Source organism: Nothobranchius furzeri, chromosome 7, assembly GCF_043380555.1.
Source record: "Nothobranchius furzeri strain GRZ-AD chromosome 7, NfurGRZ-RIMD1, whole genome shotgun sequence".
NCBI classification, from domain to species: Eukaryota; Metazoa; Chordata; class Actinopteri; order Cyprinodontiformes; family Nothobranchiidae; genus Nothobranchius; species Nothobranchius furzeri.
This window is the reverse complement of record NC_091747.1, coordinates 49,702,165-49,722,175: the sequence shown is the minus strand read 5'-3', so window position 1 is coordinate 49,722,175 and position 20,011 is coordinate 49,702,165. Positions and strand designations below refer to the sequence as shown.

The 20,011-nt window shown below is 41.4% G+C and overlaps 2 protein-coding genes across 2 annotated transcripts; both read right to left on the bottom strand.

Annotated features, from left to right (window-relative positions):
* Positions 1 to 1,555: 1,555 nt before the first annotated feature.
* cpb1 (carboxypeptidase B1 (tissue)) lies at positions 1,556 to 9,770 on the bottom strand. The gene is made up of 11 exons (XM_015955109.3): positions 9,624 to 9,770; positions 8,678 to 8,753; positions 8,138 to 8,262; positions 7,927 to 8,026; positions 7,746 to 7,847; positions 7,567 to 7,671; positions 6,642 to 6,752; positions 6,445 to 6,535; positions 3,829 to 4,031; positions 2,089 to 2,173; positions 1,556 to 1,933 (listed from the first exon to the last, which is right to left on the bottom strand). Exons 1-11 carry the CDS (start codon positions 9,686 to 9,688, stop codon positions 1,746 to 1,748), a joined length of 1,251 nt encoding a protein of 416 aa, XP_015810595.1. The 5' UTR covers positions 9,689 to 9,770; the 3' UTR covers positions 1,556 to 1,745.
* Positions 9,771 to 10,389: 619 nt separating this feature from the next.
* LOC107382808 (type-1 angiotensin II receptor A) lies at positions 10,390 to 16,794 on the bottom strand. Its single transcript, XM_015955118.3, has 2 exons — positions 16,666 to 16,794; positions 10,390 to 11,747 (listed from the first exon to the last, which is right to left on the bottom strand). Exon 2 carries the CDS (start codon positions 11,621 to 11,623, stop codon positions 10,532 to 10,534), a length of 1,092 nt encoding a protein of 363 aa, XP_015810604.1. The 5' UTR covers positions 11,624 to 11,747; positions 16,666 to 16,794; the 3' UTR covers positions 10,390 to 10,531.
* Positions 16,795 to 20,011: the final 3,217 nt, after the last annotated feature.

Sequence of the window (20,011 nt, the reverse complement as noted above, 5' to 3'; positions counted from 1 at the left end):
ATCAGCCCAAAAATATCATATCGGTGCATCACTAGTTCCTAAGTCATAAAAGTTAAATTTACTGATCATTCTAAATGGTATTGCTCAATGCCAGGACACCATTTGCGGTTGGGAGGAAACTAATAAACCATTTATTTTACCAGGGATGTTTGATATCAGTTTTTATTGATATACCTGAACAGTCTAACTCTTACAAACAGATACTGATATAAACCTAGGCTACACCAATATATGCAGGGTCCTCTCTCATAAACTAAATCCTTTTAGGTACCTATAGCATCACATATCTCCTATCATGCATACTTAAACTTGAAACATTATCTGTGCAAAATATAAATGCTAATTCTATTTAGTATAGGCCAGACCAAACAAAACATATATATTTATTTTAAAATCTATATCTCATATATGCCATATTTTGATATTTTTAGTGAGAGGAAGAGTTTGATGTATAATACGTGCAAATATCAGCCGATAATAGTAATTTTGCACAGGAAAAACAGTAGTTAAGGAAATTGAGCTCCTCACATCACAATACAAACATGAGGCTAAATTATGATCACAATACTTCCTCAGTTCACATGAGGCCACAATCTATTTTTTATGCAAAGTAAACAAATAAAACAGATCAGGTGAAAATCAAGGGGGGGGGGGGGGCACATTTCTTGTTACTGAGAAGGTGTTAAAACAGACTTTCTTTAAAACCTGCAAGACTGAAATTAAAATTGTAAGAGACACATGCTTGGCTCTGCGCAAGGCCTCCCACAGGTGTGGTGTGGTGCACGTGGATGTAGCCATCTCTAAAGCTGTCTGTCAGGTGGAACTAGCATTGAAATATGTTTTTGAAAAAAATAACAAAATCATCGATGATCTGAACACCCATCTCAGAGAAGAAGAGGACAGAAAACTTGAGGGAGTGAAAATGAGGAACTTGTTGCTTTGTTGACTCTAGTGGAAAGTCCCAAAACATCCAAAAAGAAAACACGTCAGAACGTTTCAGGAGCAGACCGCCAGGAAAGAAGAAATACAAACGTATTTCATGAGCATTTTAAACTCAGAAGTACCCCTAAAGGACTTCGTTGTTCGTCCTTTTATCTAAAATTATTTTGAGCCTGAGAGGGTTAAAATAACCAAACTTTTCAGACACTTTCGCCCCAGTTATTGTTCGCCAGTGACCCTCCTGCTGACCATTGGCTCCTTCATCTTCACACTCAATCAGATGCGTGGCAGAGTGGAGAAGCTGCCAAGGAGAGCCTGGTGCGTTCTGAGCTGCTGGACTGAAATCCTCAAAGACCCCCCCCCCCCCCCGCCAGACCTTCCCCATTGACATGTTGCCATTTGTACAAAAGGGACTGTCATGGTTTAAACTGGATGAATGCAGATATATTTTCTTTAAAATCCCCCCAAACCAGCTCCTTTCTAACATTTTAACGATTATTTACAGTAGCATTTTCTTTTATGTGTATCGTAACACACACACACACACACACACACACACACACACACACACACACACACACACACACACACACACACAACTAATTGATTCAGCCTATGGGGATGGATCATTGATTTTATTGTTTGCACTCATCCTGACATGCTGTCAAACATAGTGAGAAAACATGGCGGGTGGCGCCTGTATCCATGGTTATGAACAGAAGATGGCTAAGAGGGTTAGGAAGGGGCTGCAGGAGGGGGTGGTGCTGGTTCAGAGAAGCTGCGTTGGCAGGGGTCCTGGCTGCTTTTTAATAGAGGTTCTTCTGCACGTAGGCGGCGATGTGCTTGACGGCCAGCATGGTCTCCTCGCATGTGGGCTTGATCTGAGACTCAGGCAGCAGGAAGCCATAACGACCGGTGTCACGCAACTCGAAGGTGTAGGAGTATTTCACTCCCAGGTCATAGGCCCAGTCATCGGAGCCTCCTGCAGCAGGATCTGGAGGCAGATGAGCAGAGAGGGTATTATTGAGAGCTCCATCCATAAATGATGGGGTTTTTGTTGTCTCTGGAGGGTCCTACTTCTATAAAGATGATATTGTGAAATGTACAATACTAGAGAATAGGCCATAGGGTATTCTTTGATGCACTCACAGATAGTTGTGGCACCAGGTCCACTGGTGTAGCGGGTTCCATACAAACTCTGCAGAGCGGAAGCAGCTCCTTGAGCAACTGTCATCTTCAATAAAGAAAAATAAATAGGTTTAAAGTTTCTGTTTGAATTTCTCCTGAAAGATTTTTGGACCCTTGAACTCTTCTTTTGGCATTGCCTGAATTTTTTATTTGTATGCGTTTTGTTCCATTGTCAATATCTCATATGTATCAACTTAATGTCAATGTACCATTGGTCCAGCTGCAATCAAATGCATTCAAATAGCCATTCATACATTACGGTTTTGGTCAACCCAAGTCAAGATTGTCTCCAATGCCAATGAACCTTAGCCAACACAAAGGCGACCACTACATAGTCAGTTTTACAGAGATTGAGTTAACGTTGGTGTCATAGTGGTTAAGTGGCATCCCCAACACATACTCCCAAGTGCTATTTGAGGGTCATTCCCAACACTCCGTGAGCTACATATAGCCCAAGACCCTTGCTTACATCTTTGTGATTGCCCGGATGGAAAACAGGTCTGGGCCAGATCAAACTGGCTTGTTGTATGTCAACCAGACGATGGCATGCCAAACATGGCCTGACTATGGCAGCATCAAGCCCATGTGTGCACCACTTTTGGAAAATTAGATCTTGGCCTGTCCTTCATTGAGGTATCTGGGCTCAGTGGGAATGGTGTGGGCCAGAACTGGGCCAGACCCATTTTTCTATGTGGATGACTGTTGGAGGAAACCCTGTCTGCCTGTTAGCGAAATTCCTCACAAACTACATCATGGATTTTAATGAGACTCTTACATAGTAGTCATCGGACGCATAGCAACAACAGATTCACTTTTGGAGTCAACCCATTGATGAGGATTTATGTTAACCAACACAAAAATGGCCCCAACTCAGTCAGTTCTGCAGTTTTTTTTTGTTTAAATTTAACTGAAAGTCAATGGTAACTCATTCAACGAGGTCTAACAGTTTGCAAAATATTATGTATAATATTATTTTCAAGTTTTGGCCAAAACAGCTAAAACTCAATTATTTGTACGTTCTTAGTTTCTAACTGTGGTATGAAACGGTCAGGGTGATGTGCATACCATCAAAGAACACTAGTTCTTTTAGTTCGTTATTTTGACATTTCTATGTTGGTTTGTGAGTTTACAGCTTGTAACATGTTCCAAAACATAATTGCAGTTGAGACTAGACCACCACCATTTGCACTTGTTCTAATAAAACATTTTCCTCCATTATTGCAATAAAATAAAAGCTTTAGGGAAGAGTTGCAAGAGGAAATGAAACCCCCAGAGCAATGCATGAGCAGGAAATGATTTTTCTAAGGTCACATAGGAGCTACGATGGATCCCTGCGGTTCTTTTGTTCAGTAAAGTGTCGGCAGAGAGCCCTAAATCCCAGGCGAGCAATAGAAGAGGCAGAGATGTGTGATCTGCCTCGGTTAGTGTGAGAGAACTGGAGTGGGGGGGTGCGTTAACTGTGCAGGCCTCGGACACCCCAGTGGGAGGAAAGAAAGCTGTGAGGGGGAGATCTGTGAGAAGGGAGTCTATGGTTTAATGTGGCCTGTAGATAAGAGTTGGTTTCTAGTCTAGTGCACTCAAATCATTGAAAAACATTAGATTTACTGATATTCCATGTGTTGCATTACTTGGAAAGCACCCAAATATACAGTTATTTCCTGTGTAGATCCAGGCGTGTTGTTTGATACGTTCTCGACTCACCAGCTCAGTGTGATCTGCAGCCAGCCCGTACTTGTAGGAGTAGGGGAACAGCAGCAGCTGAGAGTACGAGTGTATGGTGAGGTAGGCCTTGATGATGGACTTGTTCCTACGGATGAAGTCCGCCACATTCTTCACCTCAATCTCCGACTCAGGATTGTAGCCACAGAAGGTGTCGCTGCAGGGGTTACTGGAGGCTCCAAGAGCTGCAGTGACAAATTAGTGAACCTATTTAGAATGAGAGGGTCATCATGCATCAGGAAAATGACTGAGACATCCGGACGTCCTTGGATAGCTGTCTTTTACCAGCTTTTTCAGAGTTTTCAGTGAAGTTTGAAAAACGTGCTTCAAAAAGATTAAAACAGTTCCGATTTTTGTCAATTAAATTTTGTTCTTCTTTTGTCTGTTTCTGATTGTCTCATTCATATCCTTTTTTAATTCCTATTAAACTTTCACTGCGTTAAAAAAAGTTTGGTTTAATTTCATTTTTCTTTTCTTTCCTGTTTTTGCACTCTTGCCCGTTTCATGGATTCTTTTGACCTGTTGCCTGGAATTCGGAAAGCTTTCCAAGTGTTCAAATCCAGCTGAAGATTATGAATTTGATTGTTTTCCCCTGTCCTTTAGCGACACCTTAAACATGTAGAATGGTGGATCAGAATGTTTCACTATATCAAAGCAGATTAACACTAAACTCTGAATCAGGAGCAGTTCTAAGTACTCCTCCTGTTGAATAGTTCATTTTATTGAACTTGTGACATGAATGTGGAGTGGACAGGCGCAGAGACAGAGGACAAATATAAAAATAAAGATGCATTTGGGTAGGGTGGAGGTATGAATGTGAATGCACCATCTGTGATTACCATAGATGTTTCCAGTCCTAGACCTTCAGCATTCTTTTAGTGGGGGCCCGATCCAATCCAAAGTGATTTCATACCTCTACAGTTCTAGCTAAGAAAGGTGCCTGAAACTAACGATGTTCTAAAACTGCTTTATTTATATGGCGTATGAAACTTTGTTGGGGCTCAAAAAGGCCCAGGAGCCCTGATAAATGGCCCAATACAACCCCATAAGAAGCCTGAAAATGGAAAGACTGGTTTTCCACGCCCACCCGGCCAGGACATGAAAAGCAAATGATTTGCAGTCTGATTGGCCATTTTACCCAAATGGCTGTATAGGGAACCTAAGTCACGCCCACTTACTTCTGGACCATGGGTCCCCGGAAGAACAGAAAAAATGAATGCAAGTTAACGGGACTAAAAATGCTGTTTTCTAATCCCACTTGTTTTGTGCCATGGATTTCACATATGATGTCCGTGAATTTTGAAGACACATTTTGATACCAAGATCTCGCTTATTTTTAAACAGGGGGAAACTCTAATTTAGGTTTTGTGTGAAAATAAGTCCAGGACTACAAATGTGCTTTTTAATTTTTTTTCTCTTCAAGGCACTCGAGGAGTACAGACGCTTCTCTCTTCCACTCCCTTATCTTTTTTTCCTAAGGTTCGTTGTCCTGTCTGCCCACAGAGCGCTTCTCTGCATTTCTTCTGAAAAACTCTATTTTTAACCATGGATTTGATAAACTGGTCATTCGATGCGATCGATAAGATTTTTTCTACAATGAGAACGGAGCAGGGCCTCCCACATGTCCACAGGGGACACACCCGGTGGGGTATATATTGGATTCCTGGAAGGAGTGGAAGATCATATGCCTCAGCCAGCTGTCCGTTGAGGATATCGAAGATGTGTGGATATTCGGCCTGTTGATCACTGGATTTCTTCTGATTGGAGTGGGAGAATATCTGGTTTTCTGGAAATTTGGGAAGACGGGAGCGATTGGAGGGCGACCCGCACCCACGGAAAGCACCGTCCGTGTGGAGACTTCTCAGACTGGGACGTTACTCGAGGTGAATCGAAAGCTGGACAATGTTCTAGCTGTGATACCGGTATTAGTGCGCAAAATGGATGTCATCTCGGAGAGAGTCATCGGACGGTAAGGACAGGTTTAAAAACCCAAAATTGGCTTCACTGAAGGACTGGAATGACCAGTTTAAAGACTGAAGGCTGACAGGAAAATTATCTCAGCCTGACCCAAACAAATTCTTGTTATCTGAATCTGACGCCCTGGTAGCCTTGAGCGGCGAGCAAATAAACCCCCCACGAAGGAAAAACCTGACCCCCTTGGGCTTGGGCTAGCATAGCTCTGTGGTTAGCCATGACCAATGTTTATATATTGGTAAAGTCAAAGTGGGTCGGCACAAATAAAAGTAAGGTGGTGTGTATGCTTATGATGCTTTACAGCAGCTTTTCTTAGAACCAACCGTTTCTCTATTACAGCTTTAACATCATTAATTTACAAAGCAGGTTGGAGACGGCACAGGCTTTTTGGAATGCAACATTGGAAACCACAAGTTGCATTCTTAACAACGACAAGGTAAATGCGGTTTTAAAATCTCGAACAACGTTTACTTTGTAGGTATTATTCTGCAGTGGCTCACAAGTTTAAGTAGCTAAGTTTTTAATGATGTTCCTACATAATTCAGCATCTGCTGAACTGATTTAGAGTTTATTTTTTTATTTCATCTGGTTCTCCCCTTACTCTTTCTTAATTTTTCTACTTACTGCACCAGCCAGCATCAAAGTTCCTGTTGGGATCGGCTCCGATGCAACTGGATCCAGATTTTTTGGAACGAGTCTTCCTCCACATTCTGTTCTATAGTTCCCAAATTATTCAAAAGCAAATAAAAATATTTAACATAATCTTGATAGAATAGTTTATGCAATATAGTGAATTTGGACTTGAATTGGCTGTGACGTACGTTTGTATGGGTGTACACGTAGCCATCGATGTTAAAGACGGGCAGAACAAAGACGTCCATCTCATCGAGCAGGCTGGTCATCTGAGAATCACTGCCATAAGTGGACAGAGCCTGAAAAATATTGTTAAAACAATGAATACATTTACAAGAAACCAGAGGTGTGACCAAGTCACTGCTTTGCAAGTCACAAGTAAGTCACAAGTCTTTCCCAAGCACCCCAACTTATTGAGAAACACACAGTAGGTGAAAAAAACATCTTTGTTCACAGTGACTAGTATAATTCTGTTTTAAATACACCAAACACACATTTTTTTCTCTTCTCTCTTCTGTTTCTGACAGAGGTGTGACAAAGTCGCTGCTTTGCAAGTCACAAGTAAGTCACAAGTCTTTCCAGTCAAGTCTCGAGTCAAGTCCAAGTCAAAGACAACCAAGTCCAAGTCGAGTCCAAAGTCAATGATGTGGATGTCCAAGTGAAGTCCAAGTCCTTAACTTTGAATTTTAAAGTCATAATCAAGTCATCTGTCCAACTTCAATGTAATGACAATGATAATAAATAAATTCCAGAAATAAAGCTTCTTAAAGCTTCATTTATTTGCTTAAACAAGCAGAAAGTGCAGCTGAAACTGATGCTGCTGCATTTAGCAGAACAACATCAAACCCAGAACCGAGAATGATTCATGATATTTGTCCGTGTTGTGCCACTTTTATGCAAAAATATCAAATATGCTCAAGTCATCATCAAGTCAACAGATGCAAGTCGATTCAAGTCGCAAGTCATTGGCGTTCAAGTCCGAGTCAAGTCATAAGTCTTTATAGATTTTATCAAGTCAAGTCAGAAGTCATTAAAATAATGACTCGAGTCCACACCTCTGCAAGAAAACTCTTAAATGTAGTGCTTTATTTCAGATTTACTTGTCCGTCCTACCTCCTTGACAAACCACTGGCAGAAAGCAGGAGAGATCCACTCTCTGGCATGGATACCACAGTCCATGAAGATAGCAGGCTTGGTGGAGCTGGAGGCCTTACCGAGCTGTAGAGCAGATTTACTCAATAAACTACAGTTCCTGAACAAGTAGGACTGATGTTGATATCTTCATGTAATACCTTGAGGACAGTCATGGGGCGTGCCTCGAATGTGTTTCCAATCACCAGCTTGCTGACTAGACTAGGGTTGGCGGAGGAAATGGAGTTAATCCAGTTCTGGACCTGAAATTTAAGAAAAAGACTGCATTAATATGCAAAATAATCAGGAAAGTTGGTATTTGTGTTGTTTTTCCAGTCTCACGTCGCTCCAGGTGTTGTACTTGGTGTAACTGTGGGCTCTAGGAGACCCTCCGCTGTCAGCCTGACCATCAACGGCAGCCTGAACGTCCTCAATCAGAATCCTAAAGAGAAATTCATCGAAATAATCAAAAAGCTTTGAAATATTTTTTCTTGATGGTCATAAAGTCTTGAGTAATGTCTCCTGTTTTTTGCACATCTGTCTGGTGACTTACTCATGCTCCATGTCGCTCTGATCTAACATGGTGAACACAATGTCAAGGTACATAGCTGGCACGCGGATGTCCACATCAATGTCAATAGTGACTTGTTCAGAGCTCCCTGGACTCCACATATCAACCTGCAGGTGGCACCAAAGTCCAGCAACTTAAAAACCATTCCAGTATGAACACCTAAAAGAAGTTTTTGTTTTCCTAGGAGGCAATAAGTGTCTACAATTCAAAACTTTATTCATTTAAATCTCAAAACCAAGTTTAAATGTTCTAATTTTCAATGCTAACCAACTAGTTATGGTAAATGACAACTGGCCTGTATATGATATAGTGTCCTCTAGAGTTCTACAACCCCCCAAGGTGCTTTACAAAACAACCAGTCATTCACTCGTACACACACACACACACACACACACACACACACACACACACACACACACACACACACACACACACACACACACACACACACACACACACACACACACACACACGTTCACAAACCAATGTAATGATAGCAGATGTACAGTCAGTGTGTATTACATTAATGTTCTTCTCCAGCTCCTTAATGAGAGTCACATGTTTGTCCAACCGTGGCTTCAGTCTGAAGACTTTGTCTCTGTAAAACAAAAAACAAACAAAAATATGAGGAAAATGAAGTTAAAACATGTAAAAAAAAAATAAAATCCTGTTTTGTCTCTACGACTATGAGCAAATCAAATTGAAATAAACAAATATAGAAAAAGTAAATGTGTGACTCTCAAATACCTCCAAACATGTGCGTGACTGAACTTCTACAGTCAACAAAGAAATAACGTGTTATCTCTGTGAGCAGACATTCCTCATACTTGAGATGAAACCCACCTTGCAACAATGTCATCCAATAATGTTTCAGAGGTTCATTGTTAATATTTATGTATCAATATTAAAAATATGATCTAAATAATCCTCACTAATAAATAATCCCTCATCTTGTTTCTAACGTTGACTCAACTGCTTAGCCATCTTTGTCATTTTCCCATGTAGGTGAATAAACAAAATAAAAATGTGTTTTCATCTTTTCCGGCGTTCCTTCGTATAAAGATGCAAATAAAAACTGGTTATTTGTTAAAAACTCAGAGTAGATGCAAGAGGCTCATCCCTTGAGTTTTAATGCCTTTTTTTATATCAAAAGTCTGCATGAAATGGCTTAAAAATGGAAAAAAAAGAATATTTTGTATGAAAATTAGGTAAAACTACACAAAAAAGGAATAAAAACAACTTCACTAAAATGTTTAAAGCTAGGGATCAAAATCACAAATATTTACAAGAAAATTTGTTTTTCTAGAAGCAAAAAATAAATAAATGAGACTTTTGATATATTACCCCAATCACTTAACTCTCAGTTTTAAAAAAAGTAGTCATAATTAACACACCAGCTTCTGATACTTCCATAAACATACACCTAATCCTCAGGAAGATTTCAGTAGTAAAACATAAACACATTTACCCCACAAAGCGGCTGACGTCAGCCAGAGCCAGAGCCACAAATCCAAATATCAACAGTAGCTTCATGTTGGTGGTGAAGCCGCTCTATTCTGAGGACATCGCTTATAAACTTCAGCCTGACGCCCATCCACCAATCCTAATCCACGACGCAGCTCCATGTCACATATCCACCCTTGAAAAACTCACACTTTTTTCATTTTTTGGTGCCACGTGGAGGAGCAGGAGACGCACGAATAGTCAATGATTCATTGAAGCTCATGGAAACTTTAACCAAGATTACTCAAAATAGAAACATTATCTAATGTCATTTCTAGAAGTTTCAGGTGAGTAACGACTGATAAGGATAAAAATATACATTTTAGGGCTGATGCTTAAAGTTTTATTACATTTTTTATATATTCACAACACTTAGACAGTAAAAAAACATGTTTAAATACCACAAAAACATCAAATATCACCAGTTGGTGTGACGTATAGACATTTCACTACATTTATAAACATTTTCACAACATTTTCATACAGGCGTTATTTATTTTGGTATATTTACATGATAATTAGCTACATTTTTTTTATTTTTTCCCTGTACAGCTAATGACAGAATAAAACATAGGTGGATTACTGCACTTGGTCACCATTCCAACCAATGGAAGACCAACAAAAGGCACAAAACTGAACAATAGATTCATTTAATATGGGGACAAAATCCAGCAGAACATTTTATATGTGATGGAATAACACATTTTTAATGATTTGTAGTCTTTTCCAGCAGATAAGGCGTTTTTTTTCCTAATGAAGTGATTCTGACATTCTGGCGTGGCCCATGGATTAGTCAGTCTGAATGTTTCGGTGCTTGTTGAGGTCTTAAATACACGAATAATCCCCATGTCAAGCCTTCTGACCACGTTTTGGTCATTTAACATCATATGTGGAACTGTTTTTCACCGTGAGGTTGAGTACTTCAGAGGCCCGAAAAGAGAGCGCGCTCATCTTAGAGCTGATGCTCGGGTGAGGCCTTGCTCCTCCCCTCGGGGAACAGCGCAGTAGGCGCAGTAAGTTTTTGCGAAAGTTGCGTCCCACAAAGCCGTACACCATGGGGTTGACGCAGCTGTTAAAGTAGGCAATGCAAATGGTGAAGGGCATGGCGGTGTCGATGATCTCCAAGATGGCGCAGTGCTTTCCCGGGTTTAGCTGGGTGAGCAGCTGCAGGAAGTGGAACACCTGATGGGGCACCCAGCACAGGAAGAAGGCCAGCACTGCCGCCGCGAGCATGCGCAGCACCTCGTCTTCCCGGGAATGCGAAGTTTTCTGGATGTGTTTCGCCCGCAGTAGCGTCCGCCCAATGAGGCAATAGCAGGTGATGATTATGGCAAAGGGCACCAGGAAGCCCAGCAGGCTCTTCAAGAAGCTGATTGCCAGAAGGAGCTTTTTCAACATCTCTGCATTTTCTGCTGACGGGTGCAGGATGGCACACACGGTGGTCTTAGAGTCTTTGATGTTTATCACATCCCTTGTCAGGGCTGAAGGAAGACTGAGCCCAAAAGCAAACAGCCAAATCATCACACAAGTGATCCGAGCGTACACAACTGTACGAAACCTCCGTGAGTGCACAGGGTGCACAATGGCCAGATAACGGTCAATGCTGAGAGCTGTGAGGAAAAATATGCTGGTATAAAGGTTGAAGGTGGCAAGTCCTGCACTGGTCTTGCACAGGAACCCTCCAAAGGGCCAGCGATACCCTGTGGCGGTGAAGGTCGCCCACATGGGTAGGGTGATGAGGAAGGTGAGGTCAGACACGGCGAGGTTGAAGACAAAAACATTGGCCACTGTTTTGAGCTTCATGTAGCAGTAGATGACCGCCACCACCATGCTGTTCCCAACGATGCCAATGACAAAGTTGCAGCCGTACACGATGGGTACCAGGGTGAAGATGAACTCGTGGCTTCCAGACATGCCACATGTCAGGTTTATCCCTTCTGTCGCTCCCGCTGTTAGGTTCGACATTTCCCCCTACCCCTTTTTAGTGTCTAATCCTGAGACTTTTAAGCTGGGGAAGGGAGGGGGACCCAGTAAGCGGAGCGCGTCTGTGGCGACTGATATGGGCCTTGGGCGAGGGCCTCAGCGAGTCCTATAAAAGAAACACAACAGAAACATGTCACAGTCAGTCTGGGAAGAGGAGTCGTCATTACTGCTGGCATGGCCCATAAACGCTAATCCACACGAGCAGCCATGAAAGTGCTCACCCAACACCAGCTCATTAAAGACCTGCGCATTAAAGCCATCCTGAAGCTTTATGTTATTTCTGTAAATGAACAAGCCACGAGAAACAGATGTTGCACGTTATCCATTATTCCAAAAATGCCTTATTGAAAGACCATTATTCAGACCGTCTGCTTCCTCTAAATCGTCCCTTGGCTAATGAACGTTGGGTGTTTGTGAAACGTTCTGTCCGTCCGGGCAGAGTGACAGGGCCCAGAAGATCGTTTACACCTCATGTCAATCGAGCCTGAGTGCAGAAGCGCCATCTCGGGTAGCAATGCCGTTAAAAGCAGAGGAAGCAGGGAGGAGAGCGATTCAGGCTCCAGTCACTGTAAAAAAAAGACATGTCAGGATAGAAACCCTGGGTGTGTGGAGCTACATCGTGCCCAACATGGGAACGGCTAATCAGCACACACCTAAACAAACAGGACAGCAGGGATTCAGCTCGCTGGAAACTTCGCTCCGTGAGAAAACCAAACCTGCATGCGGCAAAAAAAATTGGCCCCAGGGCTTCGTTTTTTCTTTTTTGGTTGCATTTTATGAGCAGGTTGTTACATGGTTGTAAAAAGCAAATCGTCCCATTTTGCTAATTGTCTTTATTTTTAATATAATAGCTTTGTGGTTTTCATTAGTGGAACTGAAGGGACAATTTAGTTGAAAGGATGACTTCTGTTACTAATTATGTGTTAGGGTTAGGGTTAGGGTTCTCCAACCCATGAAATTGAGCACGTTTTGGGCAAAATTTAGAACTTTAAAACTTAAAATATGCAAATATCTCATACGAATTCAAATGGGTTGATTTGAGAAAATAAAACAAGTATAAGCAGGGATGCAGAAAAGCCAAAACATTGTTCTTTGCCATGTTTTTGCCACCAGATGGCAGTCCAACTGTATGATTTTTCTTCCAGCGTGCAGATTCCTCCTTGCTAACTCAGAAAGCATCTCAGTGCATAATAACGATTTGAATGTTTTTTATTTAAAACAGATTGCAAAACTGAAAACCCTTCCACCGGGTGCCTTCCTGCTGCCCTTTTGGTTGGCGCTAAAAGAGTCTGAGCTCTGACGTGGAACATTTTTATCTGTAGTTTCAAGGATCTCTTCGTTTTCCACCTTCACCGGGCGAGTTCTGCGGACGCTAAAGCAACAAACGGTATCGGCTGCAGACGTAGAGGATTACGGAGGGTGCCAAGGGCAACAGGTTTCCTGCATAGACTTCAACTTTGTGGAAAAGGGCACTAGATCAGATGCCACTCACATTTACTCCATTCAGACTACTCAAAAAAAAAAAAAAAAAAAAAACAGGAGCAGCTTAAAGCACCAGAATGTATTATTTTACATCAGATGAAGGAAATCCCTTTGGTTTTGATGCCCATAAATGGGAATAAAAGGAAAAAATTCGACCATATGTGTTGCTGGGACAGTTGTACGGCTGTATTTTTCCACGCTGATAGTGCGGATGTGCATATGTCTGCCTGAGTCCTATGAAAAAGGTAAAGTGGCTCCGGGAGGAAGCATGCAGGTTATTAGGTGTTGCTTGCGTCCAGTGAGCTATAGTGAGATGGCACATTACTGAGTGGGAGCCATAAACCCATGGTGACCCCGAACAGGAAGGTAAACATCTCCTTCACAAGCTGCATCCTCAGACAAGACAAAGAGCTTCAAGAGAATCCGTGTGTATTGCAAACAGAAAAGCTGCTCACAAGGAACGATGATAAATACGCATTCAGAGGAAGTTTAATGTTCCCTGACGGACACAACAGTTGCAGCATTCCATGTCTAATCCCATTTTAGGGCTGTTAAAGTGTCCCTTCTTCATGCATTAGATCATGGGAATCTTTAAAACTTTAAGAGAAATGGGGAAAGTTGCACCAACTAAGCACTCCGATCATGCTCCCAGATCTGGAGCCAGGGGCGGATTTAGCAATTTGGGGGCCCAAGGCAAATACAGACATGGGGCCCCTTACACAAAATTTTCAACAGTCTTAACTTTAACTGGATTTGCGAAACTCTCGCCTCTTCTGACATGAGTTATTTTCACTTTTTATTAGTCCTTCTCTTTTTTCCTGTATTTCTCTCCCTTTGAGTGCCTTCAATATTTGCTCTGCTTTCTTCTTCCTGTCAGTGCTCCTGTGCTTTTGCCTTAGTTATTTTTTTTTCTATTTTCCATTTTGGTCCATGTTTTCCTATATACAATACATATATACAAATGAAAGCATATGTTAGTGAGAAATGGTATTTGTATCTATTTTTATGACATGTTATTGTACATTATCTTAAGATGACTGACTGAATAAATTGATCATTCATTCATTCATTCATTCATTCCTCCCTTGAAACATTTTCCATTGTCTTTCCTTTCTGCTTCCTTTTGATGTTTACATAAAAAATGACGTCACTTTCAGAAGTGAAAATAAAAGCTTTTATGAAGCATGCTGTTTCTTTCTCTTATTTGAGCCACTAGGACATCTTAATTTCATGCTTAATGTTTTGACTATCGCTTTGAGTTTGTTACGAACGCCCCTGCCTCTCTTCTTCTTATTATTTGTGGTCTTATGGCACTTAGCAAACAACAATTTGGTGCATTACTGCCACCAACTGGATTGGAGTGGAATGACTCCCAACCACTTCCAGTTTGTGCATCGCCGTCTTAATAACCCTCTTATGACCATAATTATAACAGGGCTGCCTGGTATTTTTTTTATATTATGCTGTAAGATTGTAATAAAAGTGCAAAGTGTGTGTAACTCTCTCCTTTTTTCAGAACAACCTCAGCTTTCAGTGTATGGTTTGTATTTAGAATTTATTTCTATCAAAGCCTTTAAAAAATCAGCTTAAAAGTGAAAAAAGCAACAAACAGATTTGATTTTTTTACAGTTATTACTGAACAGGAACTTCTAAATTACTGGGCAAACAATTTAAACTTTGAACTGTAATGCATCTATTCTTAGAGAAAAGTTTGAACCTTTGTATCTTTTTTAGCTGTTTTTAAGACCATTTATTTTTGTAAACTTTCAGACGTTTTTATTTGATGTGGTGGTCCTTGAAGCAGCTTCTCTCCAGCTGCAGGCAGAGTCCTGCACACCTCATACTGCCATGGGGTGTTTCTCTTGCACAAGTGCACTGCTATACCAAAAACTTGTTTTAGAAAAATAATTATTTATTGTAAAAAGATAAATAATGTTGGAATGAAGCTGAATCTTACAATTAGCAAATAGTTGAGGGTTGTTCAAATAAAAAAATAAAATACAAAGACTGAACAAACGTTCATACCCTGGTTCACCGGAGATCTGTCCTTCTTCATGGTCACTGTCTTCAAATATAAGCCTTCTGGGACACCTAATAGATCGTGTTGATTTTCTTTGAGGCATTTCGATAATTTCATGCTGGCTTTTTATGCTAATTAGCTTCCCCATTCCGTTATCCGCTTTCACCGCGGCGCTGCGCTCCGTTTCAATCAGGCTGTATAGCAGGATTTCCCCTCCTAGCGATATTTTCCCTAACTCTGATTGCTTCATGCTATAGATCGTTGGAAAGCTGCTCTTATGCACTTGAAGGAACCGTTGGAAATTTTTGAATCTGATCAGCCGTTCAAAAGTTATAAAACGGAGCATTTTGGATGACAAACAGCACGTCTCTGAATCTGTGTTGTGATTCGTTGCGCTCAAGACAGGGAATCCCAGTGGCTACCGTAATGCATTGTATATGCACGAAAAGCCCCATTTTTAATCTTTTCAGCACTTTTAGAATTTTAATGATATCTTGAACGGTTCAGGAATTATGGTAATGAGAATTGCGCATGTCCAATCCCGTCTGCGGCCACAGGTTGGTAATAAGAATATTGTGGCATTAACAGAGGGATGCCGGCGTCAGGGCTAGGGGGCCCCCCAAAACAAGGGGGCCCCAGGCGGCCGCCTACCTATGCCTAATGGTAAAACCGCCTCTGTCTGGAGCACCTCCATCTGGCAAAGGGAAGGCCACTAAAGCGTTCTGCTGATGGAGTTAATGATTTATGCGGGCCCATTACGAAGCGAGGTTCACCTCACTGCACCGACTTCCAGCCTCCTGATCATTCCCTCGTTTTGTTGTCATTTCAGGCCGGTTTGGTCAACAGGAAGTTCTGCAACAATGGAGGCTTTCAACATCCTGCGCTGCTTCACTCCTCTCAGGAGAGTAAATATATTGCCACTGGCAGCTTTTGAACTACATGACTGCATTTCATCTGCAGCTCTCTTGTTCTGTCTCAACTTTCTAAAGAGTTGCACATGTTACTTAAGGATTAGCACATGTGATGGACTTCATGAGCACGATTGGCTCCAGAAGCTGTTTGTTTATTGCTGTACACGTGACCTAAAGAGTCAAACTTCAGCCTCTGGAGACGTTTCCTATACTGCTGTGTTCAACTCCAACACTTTTATCACCCACTTATGCTGGAAGATTGTCTCGCTGCCACACTTTAGAACTGATTTCTGTTTTAAATATAGAAACATCAGAGGGAGAGGGCGTGAATCTGCTCTCCTTATCCCGTTTCATGATTTTTCATCATTTTTTAAAAGATGTAAATCTTTTACATTTAGGATTCTGGTTCAAAATTCAGAATTGGATCAAGTTTTCTTTGTTGATCTGTGTTAAATAAAGCAGTGTAGTCATGTGACTAACTTATACATCCATGACAGGCCTTGATGGATAAATCTGGCTCTTAGAAAAACACAAATATTTGCAAGTTTTTGCACAAAGAAAATGAAAAGTGAGTGGAACACGTAAGCTCTGGGAGTGATGTGAGCTCTTACCTGCCGCGTGGAACCAGGAGGCGGATGATGCTCTCAGATGAGGACAGATGGAGAGATAAGAGAGCCCACTGCAGTGATCCGGTGACTACCTCTGAAACCTCTGATTTAACTTAAGTTGTGGAGCGAGATGAGCAGGACTGCTGCCTGACAAACATAACAGCCCCCTCCCCATCCCCTGAAACCCTCCCTCTCTCTCTCTCTCTCACACACACACACACACACACACACACACACACACACACACACACACACACACACACACACACACACACACACGCATGCACGCGCACACACACACACACACACACACACACACACACACACACACACACACACACACACACACACACACACACAAAGAGATGAATGAATTTTACAGCAGCCAGTCATGGGTGTTTTTTCCCAGCACATCTCTGTTTAGCCGACGGTCTACAGACACAGACGGTGAAGTTCTTCCCAGACCTGTTGCACGGTCCTTCAAAGTGATGCAGACAGACTGTTTTTAATGTGTCTCATCCCCAGCCGTCCCCAGTGTCCTGTCCTGGTCTCATCATGAAAGGAATGGTTCCAATGATAGTGACCGAACCTGTCAACACTTTGTAATAATAGCCACCATGACCCGGCTTTTAGCTTAATTTGGTTTGTGTTGTTTGTGTGTGTGTGTGTGTGTGTGGGGGGGGGGGGGGGGGGGGGGGGTAGATAGATTTTAGAAAGGCAAACTGGAGCTAGAGTTAGGTTTTCCAGTCCTTGCTGGGGGTCCGTGGAACGTTTCCTGTTTTGCAGTGTGGGATTCTTTCATGAGCTTTTTTCTCCTCAAGGCACAAAAACAATAGGCAGAAGAACTGTGGGCAATTTTCTTTAAACGAAACATGACAAAACAATTCTGTAAATTACACAGGACTGTTTTTTTGAAGTTTTGCTTTGGAATTCGGCTTCTTTTGCACTCATTTGCTGCAGAAGCGTCTCCAGAAAGATTTAAATGAAAACTCTTGGGGAAAAAATGTAGTTTTTTATCTATTGTTTGATCACACGTATATCCCTGACAGCTCAGGGAAATTAAAACACCAAACAACAGCTCGGGTCCTTAACTCCCACCTTGTAGGGTCAGTGCCCCATGGTGGGTCATTAAACACTAATTTTAGGGTCTTGAGCAATGACTGAAAAAATATGGACAAACCCGACGTCACCTACAGGATTCTGAGGTTTTGACTTGAAGCCTAGCGGGCTGCTCGAATAACCGCTATCTTGGCAGTGTCGCACGTCTCAACATTCACAGACAAAATAAAATGGGAAGAGAGGTGGAGCTGAGAGCAGAATTTTGAGGATCTGGGTACGCCATTGTGCGAAGCTACAAGCTAACTGCGCTAACCAAAGCTAACAGAGGTTTGTGGGTGCTTTTAGCCAAAGGAATGCGGCTGAGACTAATGTGAAGCATGCATCAACTCACTGCCGCTATCACTAGCTCTGACAGCTCATGCTGCCTGTCAATCAAATCTAATGATTCCTAATTACAATCATTTAATTATGCCGAAAGGAAGTTACAAAAAAATGTCACCCAGACTTTAAACTAGACTTATTAAACTTAAAATGGTTTTCGAACCAGGCTGTAAACATGTTTATTCCTGTTGTGAAGCTGGCATTTTAAACATGGGAGTCAATGACGATTTCCTCTGTTTTTGAGCCAGCACCTAGTGGATAAGGCGTGAACTGCAATTTGAGTCACTTCCTGGTTGGCCTCACATATTTGAGACTACTGCCCCTTGGTCTTGAGATGTCCTCCAAGAATCAAATCAAACAAAAAACATCAAATCCTAAAAGAAAATTTATGCAAAAGCAAGAAAACAATAAAAGTCATAAATAGGTGGCACAATTTAGGTTTAAACTATTTCTATTTTCATTGTTTATCTAGAATTTTAGCAATGTTACATAGTTTAGCAAGTGTTAGCAGAAAATGCTTTACTTAAACAAATGTTAAATCTCTTTTTAAGGCACTTAGTTGTCACAACACATAATGTGTTTCAGTTATTTTGCTGAATCAATGAAAAATAGTGAGAAGGTGAAGATTTTAGCACCGATAAGGTGAACCCCATCCACATCCCAATTTCCCTCTGGGATTAATAAAGTATTGATTGATTGATCCTTATCTTAGATCCAGTTATCTTATATATCTTTTCTATTTGTTTTATCTTGGGGTTTTTAAATCCTGACAAATCTTTTTTTGTCCTTTCTCTTCCCATTTTACCAATCAGTGGAATTGCACAGTATGCTGCCAGACACAAGAACAGCAAATAAAACCTGAAAAAATAGATAAAGTCCAACATAATTTAAAATATTTGCAGAAAACATGAACAAACAAGCATGAAAAAAAAATCCATTTTTTAAAATTCTTTGCACATTAAATATTAAATATTGGTCACAACTGATGCATATTTAATCAACCATTTTCTTGTTTAACAATCTAATTACCAAGTGTTAAATTGGATAACAGCATAAGTATAATGCTGGGGATGATATCTGCTAGTAAAAATGGTTCAAAGCATGTTGCCTTGCTTTAATTAGCTAGACAAACTGTGTGTGAGTTTATGTGCATCGTGTCAGAAGTCAAATCAGTGAAAAATACAGTAGCTCATGACACAAGTAAGAATTCAATGTCAGGTCTTTAGCTTGAAAGGAAGGAATGTGAAACGTCCACACTTGAGGAATGTCTGATTTGTAATCCGGCGGTATTACAAAACAATGTCTAATTTTAGGTGCTGAAAACAAGCTTCCAGCACGGCTCGGCGCTGAAGTTATTTGTCTCTTGCTGTTTTCTTTTTCAGGGTCTTGACAGGTGTTGAGAAGTCACCTCTTGTTGAGCGTCCTGGGAGGGGGATTGTGATGGAAGAGGCTGCCTGGCTGTCATCTGCTAAATCCCCCCTTCAGTTTCAGTAACCAACAGCGCTGGCGATGAACAAAGCCGTCACCTGGATTAGAGAAAGGAAAAAACAAACAGAAGGGCAAGGCGAAAGGCCCGTTTGGTGGTTTTACTCCCTCAAGTGCGGCCTTGTCATTTGACAACAATCATGTTTAAGAAGTTTTCTATTGGTGATAACCTTCTGGAGGTTGCGAGGGGTCAAAGGACAAAGAAAGATCTCAATAGGGGTTTGGAAATACAAGACATGCAAGAAAAAGGCTCTTTAGTTTTATGCCTGCCATGTTTCAGTAAGGGTGGGGTTGTGCAGCAATGGCACACCCTCACTTTATGATCCATCTTATCTTCAGTTACAGCAAACGATTAGGGTCATCCATCCAGTAGTCAAACACAATCTTCTGCCGCAGCAATGAGCGTCAGGACTGCATCGCTTTA